General features: G+C 42.3%; 1 protein-coding gene across 4 annotated transcripts in view; it reads left to right on the forward strand.

Annotated features, from left to right (window-relative positions):
• The window catches only part of OSBPL10 (oxysterol binding protein like 10), a 294,626-nt gene that overhangs the window by 210,779 nt on the left and 64,505 nt on the right, over positions 1-19,342 (forward strand). For all 4 annotated transcript variants that reach the window (XM_072726621.1, XM_026000903.2, XM_072726618.1 and 1 more), the window contains one exon: positions 10,585-10,795. In XM_072726621.1, coding sequence (XP_072582722.1) covers positions 10,585-10,795 — 211 coding nt within the window. The remainder of the gene's footprint in view (positions 1-10,584; positions 10,796-19,342) is intronic.

A 19,342-nucleotide genomic window follows, 5' to 3' on the forward strand; every position in this document is an offset into this window, starting at 1 on the left:
CGCCAAACCGCTGAGCCACCCAGGAATCCCCGTTGAATTGTAATTTGTCGCAGAGAAGCAAAGGCCTCTCCATGATGTCCAGTGGTGGGGAACTGAGGAGTCAGTTGTGACACATTTGTGCAATGGATTAGTCTGCAGTCTTTTTTTTTTTAATTTTATTTATTTATTCATGAGAGACACACACAGAGAGACATAAAGAGAGACAGAGGGAGAAGCAGGCTCTGCGGAGCAGGAGCCTGATGCAGGACTTGATCCCAGGACCCTGGGATCATGACCTCAGCTGAAGGCAGATGCTTAGCTGCTTAGTCACCCAGGTGCCCTCAGTCTTTTTAAATAGTATTGTCAAAAATTATTGACATGGTACGTGGAATAAAAAGGGTTACAGGCAGTAGTATGATGTGCAGCCGTTTTCATAAAAAGTAAAATCACATATACATGCATAAAAATGATGTAAGTACACATGCCAAGATTTTAACATCTGTTTTCTCTGGTTTGGGATGTGTTATGATGGTATTGGTTCTTTTGACTATTTTTCTTGTGGTTAAGTATTACTTCTGTACAAGTTTTTTTTAAAAAGGGAGAAAAGATGTTTTCAGCAAAAACAAAGCGGTGGAGTAGGGAGTTGTGTGCTGTGGGCGGTGCTCCTGCAGCAGCGCTGTGCATGGTGGTTGTGTCAGGGAGGCCAACCTTGTCTCCAGGGAGAGTGAGGGCTCCTTCATCCGGGCTCAGCACCCTGTTCTGCTCTGTGGCTTTGTGTGTGGGAGGCAGGGGGTACAGACACATGAGTAGTGAATAAGACTGATTATTTATTGGTCCCTCATCTTCTACCCCAAATCCTTCTGTGTTGGCCTATAGCACGCTCTTTGAGAAGAGCCTTCTGTGTCATGCAATCTTCCTTACCAACATGTTCACATTCAGTACTTACACATAGAATGAAAAATATAAGAGCTTTTAACTTCTGTGTAGGGATCTTCTGGTGCATAATTCTGAAGATGATTTCTCCACCTCAGGTTTTCCTGCGATGGAAATTACATATGAACAAGTGATGGTGGGTTTGCATCAAAGGAACTTTGGCTCTAAGGCCCAGGCTCTACTTTTTTTTTTTACACAGTATAGCCATTAAAATGACACCTCTCTTTATTGATGTGGAAAGAAAGATATCTGTGCTGTGTGTTAGTCTTCCAGGACTATGGTAATAAAGCACCACTAACTCAGTGGCTTAAACAACAGAAATATCTTGTCTCATGGTTCTAGAGGTTAGAAGTCCAAAATCAAGGCACTTGGCAGGATTGGTTTCTGCTGAGGTCTGGGAGGAAAGAGATCTGTACAGGTCTGTCTCCTTGGCTTCTAGATGGCCATCTCTAGGGCTTCCCTCATTTGCCCTTTGTGGATGTCTGGACCCAAATTTCCCCTTCTTATAAGGACACCAGTCATATTGGGTTGCAGTTCACTCTAAAGACCTCTTCTTTTTTTAAATTATTTATTTATTCATGATAGACAGAGAGAGAGAGAGGCAGAAACACAGGCAGAGGGAGAAGCAGGCTCCATGCCGGGAACCTGATGTGGGACTCGATCCCGGGGCTCCAGGATCATGCCCTGGGCCAAAGGCAGGCGCCAAACTGCTGAGCCACCCAGGGATCCCCTAAAGACCTCTTCTTATCTTCAATTCCTCTGTAAAGAGTCAGTCTCTAAATATGGTCACATTTGCGGTACTGGGGGTTAGGGCATCAACCTATGGATTTGGGGCACAGTTCAACCCACAACAATGTCTTTGCCCCCTATTTTTAAAAAAAAAACATAATAATAGGAGAAATCTCAAACACATAACATCAGAGAAGGTAGTATTGAACTTCTCATGCCCTCATCAATAGCTTCCACATACCCAAAGCCAATATTGTTTCTTATTCCCCCCCCTGCCCCAGCAAACTGGATTATTTTGAAGTCAGTCCCAGGGCATTACAGGTGATGCATTCTAAGTGATAGAAAGTTATTTATAAAGGAAGATATTTTTAAAATAAAATAACTTGTGTGTGCACACACAAATAAAAGAGTCAGAATAATACCAGAATGTTAACAGTGCCTACTTATTTTTAGGAAATGGGACTACAGGTAATTTTTACTTCCTTCTCTGTAACCGTTTTTGCTGACTGATTTTGCTGGGATGGTGGTTGTTGGAGTGAGCCAGCCTTTTGCAATCAGAAACAAATAAACAAACCTGTAGCAGAAAACCCCAAGTTATTTCTAGGGTGTGAGAAAGGGTAGGGCGAGGAAGAAACCATGGAAAAAAATTTGTCATAGTTGTTTTCTGAGGTAGGAGGTAGTATTTTACTTCCAGAATATGAGAAAAGATGAGGAGAAAGTACACAGGGTGATGTCTACTGGTGTAGATGGCACTGGAGCTGGGACTGCCATGACAGATGACCTCAGCCAGGACGCCTGGCCTCTCTGACCACAGGTTTCTCGCCGGGCAAATGAAAGTGAGGGACCAACATAACCCTAAGATTTGTTTGACTGTGAGTGGTGTTATCTCTTAATTCTTGAACCTGTTAGTCTGCGTTTGTTTTTTATGAAGGTAAAGATAAAATTTGTATTTCGTTTGTGTGCAGTATGGAGTTGTTATTGGGACTGGTGAGGAAATGACCGTAGAAAAGCCAAAAGTGAAGATATGACAGAAAGCAATCTGTTTTTAAGAAATAGAGCAGATTCAGGATGCCTGGGGGTCTCAGTCGGTTGATTTTGGCTCAGGTCATGATCTCAGGGTCCTGAGATTGAGCCCCTTGTCAGGCTCTGCACTGGGCACAGAGCCTGCTTAGGATCCTCTCTCCCTCTCCCTCTGCCCCTCCCTCCTCTTAAAAAAAAAAAAAAAAAAGAGCAGACACCTCCCACATCCTCAGGAAGTGTTTTTTTGAGTGTGTGTGCACATTTCAGAATTTTGCCTTTGCCTTCTGCTCTTGCCAGCTTGGGCTCATTTATGTACAGCATCAAAACTTCTTGATAGCAGTCACCCTTATTGAAGCTATGGAGGGACCAGAACAGACTTCAGGTCTCCTTCATCTCTGAACTGATCTTTCAACTACTCTTGTCTTTGTTTTTTATCCCTCTCATCTCATATGATAAAGGCCAAGTGTCAAAATGTTGAGTTTAAAGATGCCATTAGCCTATCCTGCCTCACAGGGATGGGGTGGATGGAGAAGTCTGGAGCCATGGCTTTAAGTTACTTAGCCCCAATGATGACACCGTGAAGCCCAAAGCAAAGTGGTTATGCATCTAGAAAGCAGGCAAAAATCTAGAAATGATGAATACTTCTCTTTTGTCTATTCTCTCTTGTCAAGCTTCTATTACCAAAAAAGATTAATAGATAGTGCTCAGCAGCCTTCCATTTGGCCAGTTAGATCTGCTTATGAAGCAGTCTCCAACTTGGAAGTAGAAATAGAATGTTTGCACTTAACATACCTTTGAGAAGAAGGCAGACCTTTATGTCCTAGGGATAACAATGACTTCAGGCTGGATTCTCCCCTCCACCACCCAAAGCTGAGGGCAAGGGGAATCCTGCCAAAACAAACGTTAGTTGAGAAAGCCAGAGGTGCACATTTTCTCTCTTTCTCTCTCTCCCCCCTCCCCCCTTCCCCCCCTCCCTCTCTCCCCACTCTCTTCCCCCACCCCCTTCCCCCACCCCCTCCCTCTCCCTCTCCCTTGGAGGCACCAGGTCTGGGGAACCTCCATCTGCCTTCTCAGCACCAGTGGGGACCAGTGGAAGCCCTTGAAGCAGGAGATAATCCAAAAAGGTCAAAATAGCACCACAAAGGGTTTGAAATTCGATGGTTAATTGAAACCACAGGCCATCAAAGTAGGCTAGGGGATTACGTGCTAAACATAAACTCGGTAGCCTGCTAAGAAAAAGTATTCAAGTCAAAACTAAAATCTCCAAACGTGATAGCCAAAATGTCCAGGATACAGTAGAAAATCACCATCATACTGAGAACCCAGTAACACAATTGAATGAGAAAAATAGTTATCTGATGCCAAAACTGAGATGAGTCAAACATTAGTTTTACTTGAACAACAAGTCACACTCATTTGTGTTCACCTGGTCCGACTGCTTTCAAGCTGTTAGTGACAAAGTTGAGTGGTTGTCATAGAGACCCAGTGGCTCAAAAACCCTAAAATATTTTACTATCTGGCCTTTTACAGAAGTTTACTAGCCCCCATGGCAAGGCCATTGAAGACATAATGGTCAGGTTTTTAGAGATATTTTCTTCTCTTTCCTTTTTGTTTTGGTTTTTTATTTGTTTCCCTTGGTTTGTATTATAATGCATTATGTTCTTTAACCTTAGTGTCTCCATTCTTATCCTGTGGCTTGTAATGTTCTTAGTTTGTAACCTCATCCTGTAGCCAGGAGCCTCCCCGCTTTGGAGATGGACCCCATTTCCTCCCACTCATCTTTGTCCCTTATTGCCACTGTCAGCTGTCTTAACTCTACTGGGAGATGTAGATTTGGTAATATCTGTCCACTCTCTGTTCTCTCTCTGCTCACATATAAGACTTGAGAAATTTGGGGGAGTCCGTAGGGTGTTTAGGGCTGTATTTGGAAGTACAGAGAGAGGTGTCCCAAGGGGGCCCAAGACCCTGCCTAAAGGAGACTCATGGTAGGTCATCATTTCAGGCAGGTGCTATGCCAAGAGGGAGCAAGAGACATAGCTCAGGGTATATTGGAGGAAGGTTGGATGTCAGGTAGGAAAGTCAGCAAGAAGAGATTGATCAGGTGTGAGGCCAAGACTTACTGTGCCCTGACACTCAGGAATTTGGAGGAAGTCTTTGGAGACTGGAATGCCAGCTTTCCAAATACCAACAATACCATCTATCAATAAAGAAAAATGGCTTTATCCTTTACCACTCTGAGGGAGAACACCACATCCTCAGGGCATTGTCAGTGTCTCTGAGTGGGGAGAGCAAGGTCCGAGTTTGAGAATTTGATGTTTGGTTTACAACACGACGGCTTGATTAGGGTTCGGTACAGATCAAGATACAACAGTTCAGGATTGGTGTAAACAGTTAGGCAAGGCATTCAAAGGATTGTAGGGTACAAGCTATTGATAGTTTCCACTACAGAGTTGATAGATATTTCAGAAAGTTTCTCTAATGAGCTGTCAAACCATTTTTGGGGTAGCAGTCTCTTGGAATATTAGAGTAATGCTAATGAGGGCAGTGGAATGGTAAACATGTGTTAAGGGAGATAGTAAGCTGCGCACGTGTGTGTGTGTGTGTGTATGTATGTGTATTGCTTCTAAAGATGCCTAAAGCATAGCTTTTAAGCTTAGCTGAGGACTTTGGCCAAGTGAAATGCCTAAGTCATCCGTGGACTGACCTCTGACCCACAGGGGAGCTAGAAAAGTGGCTTCTGAAATTAACCAAGTGGAGGATAAGTGCTAAACCAACGCCGTCTTGAAGCTGGCATCACATTGTTTGTTCTACTTCCAAGCCTGACAGACTGAGTTACTGAAGGTACTAGGAATCTGTGAGCCCAGGAGGCTTTGCCAACTAAGCAAGCAGCATTGGTGATTTTAGGATAAGGAGTCCATCTCGAGAGGTGCCCGATGCTGATCCTTTGATTACTAATGGATGAACTGGTGTTCATTGATATTTGGTGGCCTGACAGGACTAGACCTTTCCAGTGTCTCTCAAAACCAGCTCCAAGGTTTGCAGCTCTGAGAAGTCTGAAGCAATCAGCTGTAGCTGAAGCCCCTGGGCCCCTGCTGCCCACTTAAGTCTCCCCTTAGCCAGATTTGAGCCTGTTGAGCTGGATGTCATTAGGTTTTAGTGTCTTTACCCCTCCTTCAGCTGTCGACCAAGAGAGAATTCATTAAAAATGTAAGCCGGCAGGCATTTATTTGGGCGATGAGAACTGCAATTTGGGAGATACAATCCAGGTAGAAACATGACTCTTGTTTTGAGGGGAGCAAAGAGGATGGAATTATAAAGGCAGAAGGATGAGTGCAGTTCTCATTCAGATCCTCTGCAAAAAAGGGATTGAAACCAGGTTCACTGGGATTGGTTGAGTTAGTATGCAAACGAAGGGTTGAAATTTATCAGATCTCATTGGCTCCTTTTGAAGTGAAGAATGCCAATAATTCAGTCTTCGTGGTGAAGAAGAGTTAAGTCCAGGCTGAGGGCTTCCAACGAGTAAAAAACTTCAGGATTCCTAGGACATGCGGAAATTCCTCCTCTTTTTTTTTTTTTTGGAAAGATTTTATTTATTCATGAGAGGCACAGAGCGAGAGGCAGAGACACAGGGAGAAGGGGAAACAGGCTCCCCCAGAGGGAGCCCGATATGGAACTTGATCCCAGAACTCCAGAATCACGCCCTGAGTTGAAGGCAGACACTCAACCCACTGAGCCACGCAGGTGTCCCTCCCTGATGGCCTCCTGAGCCTATTTTAGAAGAGACTTTCTTAGCTAGGTTTGCTTACCACTTTTTTGAAATCTCTTTTTACACAGCTTTAATAAAGAAATAAAGCAATAAAATCTGCAGCCACTGATTTTATTAGCCTTAACTCCTATGATTTGATTTTGTAGTACATATACCATTATTTGTGCTGTGAAAATGGGCCATAGGATTTTTTTTTTCCCTTCCCTGTGACATTTGCTTATCTGTGAAGTTCAGTGCGATCTACATATGGTTGATTTTGCAACCTCAGAGTTGACATTTTTGGGGGTGAAATTTCATTCGGGGTCCTATTTTGCACACCTGTATTATAAGATGGTGATGCCCCTGATTCTGTAATGCCAGGAAGAAATGAAACTTGTGCATTTTGTTTTTAAAGACCACAAATGATGTTGATGTATTTCACAAAAAGTGTTAACGGCTCTTATGTAAAACTTACATTAATTAAAGGTAAGTGGTTCAACTTTTTTCAAAGGCTGGTAGCAGCAGGTGAGCTTATTCATGCTTTGTTCTTCTGTTGATAAGCCCATAGGAAGCTCGATAGGGGTGGCTGGTACACCTGGGTCACTCAGTTGGTTAAGCATCTGACTCTTGATCTCAGCTCAGGTGTTGATCTCAGGGTCATGAGTTCAAGTGTGGTGTTAGGCTCTATGCTGGGCATGGTGCCTACTTTTTTTTTTTTTTTTTAAAGGAGGATCCTTCAAGGGTAGAAGGAATGCTTTAAGGATTTGCTGTTGTTACTGTTGCATATGGCTTTTCAGTGCCATGTTTGTCTTTGTGCTCTTCATTTAAAATTAGTTGTGGAAAAAGCTAACTAACACATGTTCTTCCAAAGTCTGACAAAGACCCTTCATTGGTGCCTCCTAGCCTTAGAAACGTTAGAGCAGTAATAACTGTGATAGGGAATCCCACATTTCTTTGAGGGTTCATTCAATTTCTTTTGGAGCCTGATGAAACTAACATCAAGTGAAGGTGACATCAGTTGTGTCATTAAAGGCAATAGTTCTGTTTTTGCATCACATAGCAAAAGGGGAGAAAAATGAATCTTTAGGGAACATCTGCTGTGTGTCAAACTCTGTGCTAGGCTCAGTTCACCCAGAAAGATGTTGAAATCCATCAAGTTTCTGGTTAAAGCTCTAGCATAGGGTTACTCAGTGGGACAGTATTGGCATATGGCATTTTGAGCAAAATAGGTCTTGTTTTAGGAGACTGTGCCTTGGCCTGTGGGGCATTTAGCATCCTTACCCCCTTCCTACCCCCTACACCCCGCCATCACTCAGTGCCTAAAGTTCTCAAATCACTGTAACTGTCAAATCCCACCCCACCCCACCCCACCCCCACTGCCAATTCAAGTGCCCCCTCTAGCAGGTCATCCTGCCTCTGGCACTGACAAGAAGCTCTCAATTATATTGAGTACTTTTCAGAGAGCAGATACATAGATTCCATTTCTGGGTATGTCTCTGTTGTAATGGAGTAGAGGATTCTGTAAGTCAATTCTTTTTTAAGATTTTATTTATTTATTCATGAGAATACACAGAGAGGAAAGAGAGAGAGGCAGAGACACAGGCAGAGGGAGAAGCAGGCTCCATGCAGGAGCCCGATGTGGGACTTGATCCCGGGTCTCCAGGATCACGCCCTGGGCGGAAGGTGGTGCTAAACCGCTGAGCCACCCGGGCTGCCCTGAATTTTTTTTTTTTTTATTACCAGAGATTTGCATAATATTTTATGCTTGTAAAATAATAAATATTTATTCTGTAGTATACAATTGGAATATAGTTGTTGTTGTTTTTTTTTTTTTTTTTTTTTTGGTAAAACACAAGCGTATCCTATATAGTTAATGGCTTGGCTTCACTCACCTTTTCTTTTAAGCGTTACAGTATCATCCATAATAGTCAAGAACAATATATTATATGTTTCTTCATTAGGGTTTCTTCTTCCTTTTCAACACCTCATGTTTCTAGGACAAGATTTTATGGTGGGAATTTACAGAAATGTTGACTATGACAGCTCAAAATCCACTTTCTCTGTTAGTTCTATATATAGAACTGTCAAAGAATACATAAACATTTTATCTTGTGCAAAGTTAAATTTAAGCAGTTGGCAGTATTTCTGGGTAAGCCTAAACTGATAATGGAGGTATTATCCTTTAATAAATCTTCAGCCATATTATGCTGATTGAGTATAATGATTTCTGTACTCTTTATGTCAAAAATCGGTTCTTTTGCACCTCAGAGAAGAGTGAGACAGAATTCATTTATTCATTTCACAGCTATTTTCCTGTACTTGGGATATATCAGCAAACAGCTCAGCTATGATGATCCCTGCTTTCACTAGCACAAATGAACACAATAAGTAAATTATAAGTTGGGTTAGAAGGTGGTAAGTGCTATGGAGAAAAATTAGTAAGAAGGATAGAAGAGTGCCAAGGGTTGGGCTGGAGATACAATTATTTTTTAAGGATTTGCTTTTAAGTAATCTCTATACTCAACATGGGCTTGAACTCACAACCCCGAGATCAAATCTCACACTCTACAGACTGAGCCAGCTGGGTGCTACGGGAAATACAGTTTTAAATAATGTGGTTTGGAAAGCTTTGCTGAGAAGGTGACTTTTAAGCAAAGACCTGAAGGCAAAAATGAATACCTGTTGAGCTCATGTTATGCCCCAGGTACTTTTTTAGGAGCCAGCATAGCCAGGTATGACCTTTGTAATCTGCAAAAAATAATTTGCATGGCCAAAGGATTGGTGTGCACATTGAGGTGACAGTTCCAAGACAGTTCCTATTGTCTGTGCAATAGGCTTAGCAGTGATTTAAAAAGTGATCTTTTTGAAGTAATGGTACCTATTTTGATAAGTAGGATTGCAATGGATGAGCTTTTTTTTCCTTTCCTTTTATTTTTTTTTAAAGCCGTTAACTACACAGAGTGACAGAAAAAAGCAGGTACCCGTTTTCAAAAAGAAATAGGAAAATAAGGCTGAGTGTGGAATGAGTTTTGTGTCCCAAGTCCAGTGGTCCCTGCAGAACTATTGCTTCTCCCCACCTGGTGACATTGTAAGGATAACAAGGATCATCTGGGGAAGACAGTGACAAAGCATGAGTTATGGCCTCAAATTAAGGATGGTTGTGTGGGGAGCTAAAAGAACAGTGGACCAGAGTCTAGAAACCGGGAGCTGGTTGCAGCCTCTCATGGCAAGCAGCCCTGGGACCTCGGGCGGTTTGCTTTGCCTCCCCCAAACCCCGCACCCTGCTTTCTCAGAGCAGCTGTTTTTGCTAGATGTATACTCTATGTGCATCATCTTGTTTAGAAAGTTGTGGAACACAGGGGACATGAAACTCACAAGTTAACCAGTCAAGTGCTTTTCTAGTTCTTGACATCCTTTCTTCTTGATTTATCAATTCAAAGATGCAGTTAGACTGTGGTTTATTGTGAGTCCAGGCCACACAAATAATGGTTCTTTGGGGTTATCGTAGCTTCAGCTGTGGCATAGGGCTGCCTCTAGAGTTGCTGGGTTTTCTCTTCCTCCTAGTGTCTCACACGGTGTTAGGAAAGTCACATCCGATTTAGCATCTTTGGGGTGGAGTAGTTCGTGGCTGGCTTCACTGTGATCTCACTTATGGAAATGCCAGCCTGAAATTTCACTTCTGTTTCTTGAACTTCAAAAAGACTGCCAAGGAGATAGGCATTGGAGCTGGAGGAAGAGCAAGGAATTAGCCTAGCTCTGAGGCCAAGCCAGGGTTCGTCCACTGTCTCAGATAACCTTTTGGAAAGAAAGAACCTTAATGACGATCCCAAAGACTTCTACCTTTGACATATTTATTATTGACTTGCCTTCAGAAGATCAGTAAAATGATAAATGCAGATGGCCCTCACGGGCCCTTTTAACTCAGTGATTCTAAAATGCTCTCGTGATCAGAGCTGCAGATGTCACTTAGATCTCCCCCCAGGCCTGCACTGTCAAAGCACTAGCGTGTACTGAACACCCTCTGAGCTGACTCTCCCACCACTGGGACATAGCCAGAGGGTAATGCTTTCTCTCCCCACTTCCTCTCTTGTCCAGCCCCCGGGTTGAAGAGCTGCTACCCAACCTTTTGAAAGGAGGACTGTTTGCTCTTATCTCCTTGCTGTCTTCCTGTTTTGTAGATGATGAACCAGGTGGAAGGACAGCAGAAGAACCTTGTGCACGCCATCGAGTCTCTGCCGGGTTCCGGCCCCCTCACTGCCTTGGACCAGGATCTGCTGCTCCTGAAAGCTACCTCCGCTGCAACCCTCAGCTGCCTTGGGGAGTGCCTGCACCTGCTACAGCAGAGTGTGCACCATGCAGGCCAGCCCAGCCACAAGCCAGGGGCCTCAGGTGAGACTGCCCAGTGGGCATGTATACAAATGAGTTTCTGGTGTGTGTGTGTGTGTGTGTGTGTGTGTGTGTGTGTGTGTGTGTGTGGTGTGTTGTTGCATGGTCCTCCTTTAAATCCACCATCTAACCACCTTCCATCTGTCTATCTTTTTATTCCGTCTTTTTCTCCATTTGTCCCTCCCTCCTTCTCTATCCAGTGTGGAATATCTGTTTCTTTGACCAGTTAGAACTATAACATCCCATGAAACATTTAACTAACATGTTTACATGCATACTATGGAAATTCTTTTAGGCTTGCTGGCATCATGATCTGTATCTCATTCCGTTTGTGACTTTGCACTCCACACTGTTTTTTTTTTTGAGATACTTTGCTATGCGGTCCTTTTTTCTAACTGCTCCTGTGATGTGCGTCCACCGTGATTTACCCCATGCTCCGATGAAGGAGGGACACCTGCATTGCTTCCGGTACCCTGCCCTGCTCGTGTCGCTTAGTGAGCATCCACCTGCAGGCCTCCTCCTGGACCTGTGTGTGCATTTCTCTGGAATATCTACCAGAAGCATTTCTAGCTCTTTATCAAGAAGGTAGAGATAATAATACTTGACCTTATGATGCCTCAACCCTTTTGGAGGAGGGTTCAGTCAATAAGCAGATACAAAGATATTCGTGAGGATTAAATTCTGTGATAAAGGTGAACATAGCTTGAGGTTGTTCATGTCATATATAATTATAAAGTGTTAGAATGAAGAGCCCAGCAGAAGCCTCCTTGAGCTTCGTTGCCCTGGGTTCACTTAATGAGGAAACGAGACAACTTAGATGATGAAAGCAGAGCTAGCTTATGAGTGACAGTCTGTATTTCATGCTTTTTTTTTCAAGTCCTCTTGGCCTTTGGTTGCATTGAGGTTAAGAGGGATGTTGGTTTTCCAGAGAAGTTTCATTATGTCATACCCACCTTCATTTCCTGAGCTCCAATCCTGCCACTGTTTGGCCTTTGCTGCACCTTTTCTGAAATCTTCACAGACTGGATGACACTATGCCCATCATTCAGATGAGATGCTGAGGCTTATAGCAAGTAAATGACTCACCCAAAGTCACCCAACAGAGCTGAGATGAGAGACAGGTGCTTCCTCTTATGGCAGATGCCTTCCTCTGCCTGGGGTTGTTTGATCCAGAACAGACCAACCAGTTCAATCCAGAACAGGGACAGTGCTTTGCTCACATTGTCTGACTGGCAGGTATTTCTTTTGTTTTCTTTACTTTTTTCCCTTATTTTAATAATTTCAGACTTCTAGCAGAGTCACGAGAATAGTATGAAAAATTGTCATCTTTTCATCTCCAAATTCCCCAAATGGTAATGTTTTATGACATTTGCTTCATCATCTCCCTTCTCACTCTCTATAAGCATATTATAGTTTTCTAACCACTTCAGAGTAAATTGCAGACATGCTATATCTTTACTCTTATATGCTTCAGTATGTTTTTCCTTAGCAAAAAAAGAGACACTGTATCATGTCCTTTATATAATGTTTCCTATGTAATGACAGCACAGTGATCAAAATCAGTAAATTAACACGAATACAGTCCTATTCCCTAATCTGCAGACCTCACTAAAATTTGCCAATTGCTCTATTAATGTCCTTCATAACAAAAGAAAAAGTTTCTGGCGCAGGATCCCTTAGGAGATGTATGCATGTGTATTCAAGCACAGAATAAAGGTCCCCAAATCTGCTCTTCTATCTTTCCTCTTCCTTCTCAACTTGAAAAAATGAAACTCTGATGCTGAAGCCCTCACGAGACTCCTTGACATTTTCAGATCTGGACTGAGTCTCAATGACCCCATTGGAGCTTGGGCACAGATTCTGAGCTACACTGGGGCTATTCATGATGCCCGGGGTCTCGCCCATAACAAAGCTTAACTTCAGGCCTCTGCAACCTACTGGGCATATTCAAGAATCTTTCACTGGTAAATATACACCTGAACCATTTTGTTATTCTTAAGATGAATCTCTTACATCTTTCTTCAGAGCTGGTTTCTAGCAGATCTCTAATTTTTTTCCTGATTTTCATTGAGTCTCTGGTGTTTTTATGGCTTAGAGGGACAAAGCTCAAGGTGGAATTTCAGATGTGATGACAGGTTGAGATAGAAATTATCTGGGAGGATCAAGCAATATTCCTGAAGTTATGTTGTGTACAGTGTTACCTCCTACAGTCACTGTCCCGTCCCACAGTCCTACCCCATTTGACTGTCAATCCTCCCTTGCTTTTAGCTACTTTTTTTGATTGTTTTTATACTATCTTATATCCATATTAAAAACATATTCCTCCAATGATAGCAAACTTATGAATCCCTATTGTTCTCTACTTCTCTCCTCATTTTTAATTGAAGTATAGTTTAACCTATAATAAATTAGTTTCAGTTGTCCAACATAGTCATTCAGCATTTTGAACTTCATACATTATGAAATGCTCACCACAATAAATGTATTAAAATATTATTTTAGAAGATTTATTTATTTGAGAGAGCACGAGTGGGAGGGGCAGAGGGAGAGGAAGAGAGAATCTCAAGCAGACTCTATGCTGAGCTTGGAGCCTGATGTGGGGCTCGATCTCATGACTCTGAGATCATGACCTGAGCCAAAACCAAGAGTTGGAAGCTTAATGGATTGTGCCACCCAGGTGCCCCTAAGTGCATTATAATATTATTGACTGTATTCCCAGTGTTATACTTTTCCTCCCTGTGACCTATTTATTTTATAAGTGGAAGTTTGTATCTTTTAATCCCCTTCACCTTCACCCACCCTCATCCCCTCCCCTCCTTTTAACCATTTTTATCAAAGAACTTAGCTAAAGGTTGGAGGATAGAGATAGCATGAAGCATCACAAAGATTATTTTGTTTTCTTCTTTTAACTTTTAACCCTCTTAAAAAATATTTCATATAACAGCCCCTTGAATTCTAAAACATTCTGCAATCTCTGGCACATGGTGAGGGAAAAGATGAATTACTTGCTGCTCCAAAACATCATACTTGCCTGCAGTTAAAATGGAATTCCAGAATTTCAAGCTAGCAGAATAGGGAAATGTGATAACTGGGGGAGTGTCACCACAAAATACCTTTGTTTAGAATCACAGGGCTCTTGAAGTTGATAGCAGTTATAGAAGCCTGACTCCCACTGATAAAAACATAATGGTTATGTCTAAGGAGTGCCAGCCTGGGTTGATGGAAATCAGAATCTCATTAGAGTGACACTCTATCAGGATTTCCTTTAAATGTTCGATGGGCAGGGAGGCACAGATTACCCGCAGCATACTAAATATCCACTCACATTGTTCTGGCTTCAGACCTCTTTGCTTTCTGCCCCTTGCATCATTTTATTTCTTCCGCCCCTTTTCTGAATCAAAAATTAATTTGTGGCTTGTAGCATTTAATCTTCCATAGCATTTCATTGTATCTTCTGGGGAATATGTTGGCCTTGGAGCCTTTGTCTGTAAATGTTGCTCCTTAATGCTCTTTTCATCTCAAGCAAGGGAGCCACTGAACTGAAATCCAAAAATACTTCAGTATTCATCTGCCTACCATGTATGCATTTTGGACTCCTAGACCTGTCTTGGATGTTAATCTCTAAGATATAGTGGCCTGAAATGTTTCATTTAATTTCCATTTATGGAGAAGTTTGTAATTCAGATTAATAAAGTAACTTGGCCCTTTTGGCCAAGGCTTCTGTAGTTCTGATCTTGGGGACTACTGAATCCACTTGAATGGCTTGATGGAGGCAAACGATTGATGGGGGCAGGTAGGCATCTGTTCTCCCCAGTCTAGATGCGTGCCTCTGACTCTACTTGGAGAGACAGGCAGAATTTCACTCGCAATTGGAAAAAGGCTGAACTACTTGAGGGTTGGGGCTTCAGGTGAGTTGCCAGTGTGGGAGAGAAATTGGACCTCTTGAGTAGTTTGGGATGCAGAGCACTCCGTCGGCAGTGCTCCTGGCTCATTCCTTGCTTTTCGGTCTTGATCCAGGGAGCATGGTTCAAAGTCAGAGCAGACACCTATAACCAGACAAATACATTCTAGTGCCAGGTAAGAGCTGGATGCTGACAGCATGGTTGGTGCAAGCCATGTCAGGGAGAAACATGGGCATCAGAGCTGCCAGAATGAGTGACAGTGGAACCTTGGGGATTTACAGTGAGTGACCCATGCATGCGCCCTTGGACATATATCAGGACAAGAGATGAAGAGATGTGTAATTGGAGAGAGGAGAAGCAGGGCAGAGTTAGAGTGCTTTTTTTAACTTGTCCTTCCAATAACTTTTTCATTCTCTTAGAAGATTTGTGAGGCCTTTTATTTTGCTGGTCAGTAAGCCAGTTGCCCTGACCTTTCTGTTTTGGGGTTTGGCAAAAAAGGGTAAATAGGCGAGCCTGTCCTAAGGCCTTCGTGGCCTCTCTAGCTGGTGGCCTCCTTCCTTCTGCTGTGCTGCAACAGCGATGCCTTCAGACCTCCATGCTCTTCTCTTTCCACTTTGTTGTCTCTCTCTCTTCCACCTTCTTTCCTGACACATTCTGCTTCTGCTGAGAACGTGCCCCATGTCAGCAACCTTCCCTCATTTTGTGGGTGAGAGGCAAGATAGAAATGTGAAGATTCCTCCAAAAATAGCATGTTGGAGAAAAAAAGAAAAACTGGCATTGTGGAATATTTCAGGTGGGTGGATTTTTGTTGTTGTTGTTGTTGCTGTTGTTGCTACAACTATCCAACTGGAGATTTTGAGTGGCACATTCTCCCTAAAGAAAGCAGTCAGATGCTAACATCGTAGCTTTCCATCGTAAATGTAGACGTAGCTTCTGTTGTCTTCACATTTGTAAATATCAATCTTACTCTAGTTTGGAAAACGCTTTTAGGTTTGCCGAGCAGAGGAGGCACGAATTCCCTGTGTTGCAGGCAGAGGGACAGGTGCTTCACCTGTCACTGGTTCTGGGCAGAGCCTCTTAGCCCTCATCATGGGAACTGCAGTTCTCAGCACTCTCAGCAAGGCTGAACTGGAGGCCAAGGACAGATGAAAACAGTTTCACAGTCCAGTCTGAAAGCCCACAGTTAAATCTACTGTTGCATTCTTTCTGCTTCTATATGGTTTGGGAAACTAGGACATTTATAGTTGCTTTCCTTGTTCCCTGTGTCGTTCTGTCTACTATGGTGTGTCATGTGAGGAGCACAGCTGTGTGTCAAAAAGCCTGTCTTCGGGACTGGATTTACCATTTGGTGGACCACCCTTCACCTTCCTGTTCTCTTCTGTTGTGTCATCCTCCGTGGTCACCCTACTCGTGAGTGTTTGGGTGTACCCAGAGGGAAAGAAAACTTGTGGATCTCTGGCTACTTGAGTTGACAGTTGGTCAGCAGCCACGAGGTAATATTTGTTCCCAGCTGTCCTTTCATTTGTACGTCTTGGTCTGTTTTTGACCATCTTCCTACTTGAGACCTTTCTTGAGTCACTTTCTATAGGTGCGGCATATGTTCTCAACTGTCAAGTGCCATCTGTAGCAAATACACCATTATCCTCTCTGCTGCCATGAAGGAAGGCCAATGAAATCTGACACACCGTTGACACTAGCACAAACTTGTTCCCCAGATGTGGGAATGCAAAATGGGCATGTCTTAGAATTAAGGAAATATGGTCTAGACTTGTGTTTTGTTTTAGGACACAGTCTTTCAATAGAGTAATGTAGTTCATTTGTTTATGTCTTTAAACTGGTGTTTGTTTTTCTGGTAGGGTCCTTTATACTTTTTGTTTTTCTACTTCCATGTGGCTTTTCTTGTTTTCTCTTTATTTTGCTACATAAGTGGTACTTCCTTGACTCACCGTCTTTAGTGTTTTGGGAAAAGTATGTATATAAATTCTAAGAATGTTACATTATGTTTTTGGTTGTGTTTTTTTTAAGCTTAACTTTTTTTAAAAAAATTTTTATTTATTCATGAGAGAGAGAGAGAGAGAGAGAGAGAGGCAGAGACACAGGCAGAGGGAGAAGCAGGCTCCATGCAGGGAGCCTGATGTGGGACTCAATCCTCGGACTCCAGGATCAGGCCCTGGGCCAAAGGCAGGAGCTAAACCGCTAAGCCACCCAGGGATTCCCTTCAGTTTTACTTCTTTATTTTAAAGAGTGTGGTGGGGAGGAGGAAGAGAGGGACAAGTAGACTCCATGCTGAACACAGAGCCTGATTTGGGATTCAATCCCACGACCCTGAGATCATGACCCGAGTAAAAACGAAGAGTCAGATGCTTAATTGACTGAGCCCCCTGAGCGCCTCTACATTATGTTTATCATAAGCATTCTTTAACCTATATTTTTTTCTCTCTTTTTTTTATGCTCATTTGTCTTGTTTCTTAAATTCCACATATGAGTGAAATCATATGGTATTTGTCTTTCTCTGACTGACTAATTTAGCATTATGCTCTCTAGCTCCTTCTGTATTTTTGCAAATGGCAACATTTCATTCATTTTTATGGCTGGGTAATATTCCATTGTGTGTGATATATACCACATCATCTTTATCCGTTCACCTATGGATAGGCACTTGGGCTGCTTCCATAATTTGGATATTGTAAATAATGCTATAATAAACAGGCTTATTAACCTATGGTTTTCTAATAATCAAAGTCAAGAATGACACTTCCTTTTGACTGTCTCCTTTAATGATGAAAACTCAGCATACTTTAATTTCCTGTTACTTTGATATGCTTCCCAACTTTTGATAGTATAATATGGGGGCTATTGTTACTATTTTAATATTAACTTAATATTTAATGTGAGAATGATTAAATATCTTTAAAATAATTTTGATTTAATATTCAGTCATGTAGCCATGTTTAGAAAAATTATGTCAGTTCACTACCAGGCCTGGGAGTGGGGTGAGTTGTGTGAGACACTCACCGTGAACACAAATTTAAGGGGTGCCAAAGTAATTAAGATGAATGATGCTTTTATGAAGTGTTTTTAAACCAAAAGTAATGCAGAAATAATCCAGGATGAATGAAATACCAAATTTTAAATTAAGACAAGGATTCAGCACAGTGAAGCAAGGGAGACTGAGTCTTGCAAGACTTTTTCTGTTAATTTTGGCTTTAAAAATATTGTGTGAAAATGTCATTTATCTTGATGACTGAGTGTCTTGGTGCCACTTTAAAATTTATACCCAGGAGGAGTATACTTTTTACTTCCCCTCACCCCAGCTCTGCATTTAATTGGGTAAAGTGCACACTGCCAGTACCCCCCCTTTTTTTTAAAGATTTTATTTATTTACTCATGGGAGACACACACAGAGAGAGAGAGAGAGAGAGAGAGAGAGAGAGGCAGAGACACAGGCAGAGGAAGAAGCAGGCTCCATGCAGGGAGCCCGATGTGGGACTCCAGGATCATGCCCTGGACTGAAGGCAGTGCCAAACCGCTGAGCCACCTGGACTGCCCTGCCAGTCCATTCATTCATTCATTCATTCATTTCCTGCCAGTCCTTTTAATGCACGACTTTTCCAGTCTTGAGTTCCTGATTCTGCTTCTTTTCTTCATAATTTGGTACATGTCCTCAAGTAGTTTCTTCCCACAGAAGGTGGAAACTTTTCTGAGTTCTCTTCCTCTGCTCTAGGAAAACATACAGTGTGTAGAGTTTAAGAGTCCGGGCTCAAGAACCAGGCTGTCTCTGTTTTAATCTTGATTCTACTACCAACTGGCTATTTGCATCTTTATTTCTTTTTCTGTCAAATAGGCATAACAGTATGACCTACCTCATGGGTTGTTTTAAGGAGTAAATGAGTTAACATATGTAAGTTGCGTGCAATAATCCTTGGCACCTCCCAAAAGCTCAAACAATGTTGACTCTTTTTAGTAGAGCAAAATAATTTAGCTGCAGACAGCATTATCCCGTGGCCTCTCTCCCCACCCCAAACCTATAGACTTTTATTTGCCTTCCTCTCTTCACCTGTTCACCTTCTGATATCTAGTGTTTTGTAGCAAAATTCAAAATTAGTTTGTTTTCCTTTAAGGCAAGTCTAACTTTTCTGCTTTAAATGATTGGAAAGATATTCTCTTAATTTTGTTATTTAAAAACATTGCCAAACTCTATGAGCTAGGCATTCATTATATTCTACTTTCATATGAATTTGAAATTTCAGCAATGGAAAGCCTGAAAAAAGATTGCCAAGCTGTGTCTAGATGTGTCTTTTCCCATTGTCTTTGCTGGAATGTGGTGGACTCTATCAGCAGCATGCACAGCTCTTCCACTTGGGCTATTTCTTCTGTCATTATTTGTTGTTTCTGTTCCATTGACCTCATCTTTGTCCATCAGGGTCTCTTGAATCTCTGTTGTACATCTTTTGCATTCTCAGAGAGAGAGAGAGAGAGAGAGTATGCACACAAGCCAGGGAGGGGCAAAGAGAGGGAGAGAGTATTTTTAGTAGACTCCCCACTGAGCGTGGAGCCTGATGCAGGGCTTGATACCACCACACGGAGATCATGACCTGTGCCAAAGTCAAGAGTTGGATGCTTAACTGACTGAGCCACCCAGGCACCG

This window comes from Vulpes vulpes, chromosome 11 (genome assembly GCF_048418805.1).
Source record: "Vulpes vulpes isolate BD-2025 chromosome 11, VulVul3, whole genome shotgun sequence".
NCBI lineage: Eukaryota > Metazoa > Chordata > Mammalia > Carnivora > Canidae > Vulpes > Vulpes vulpes.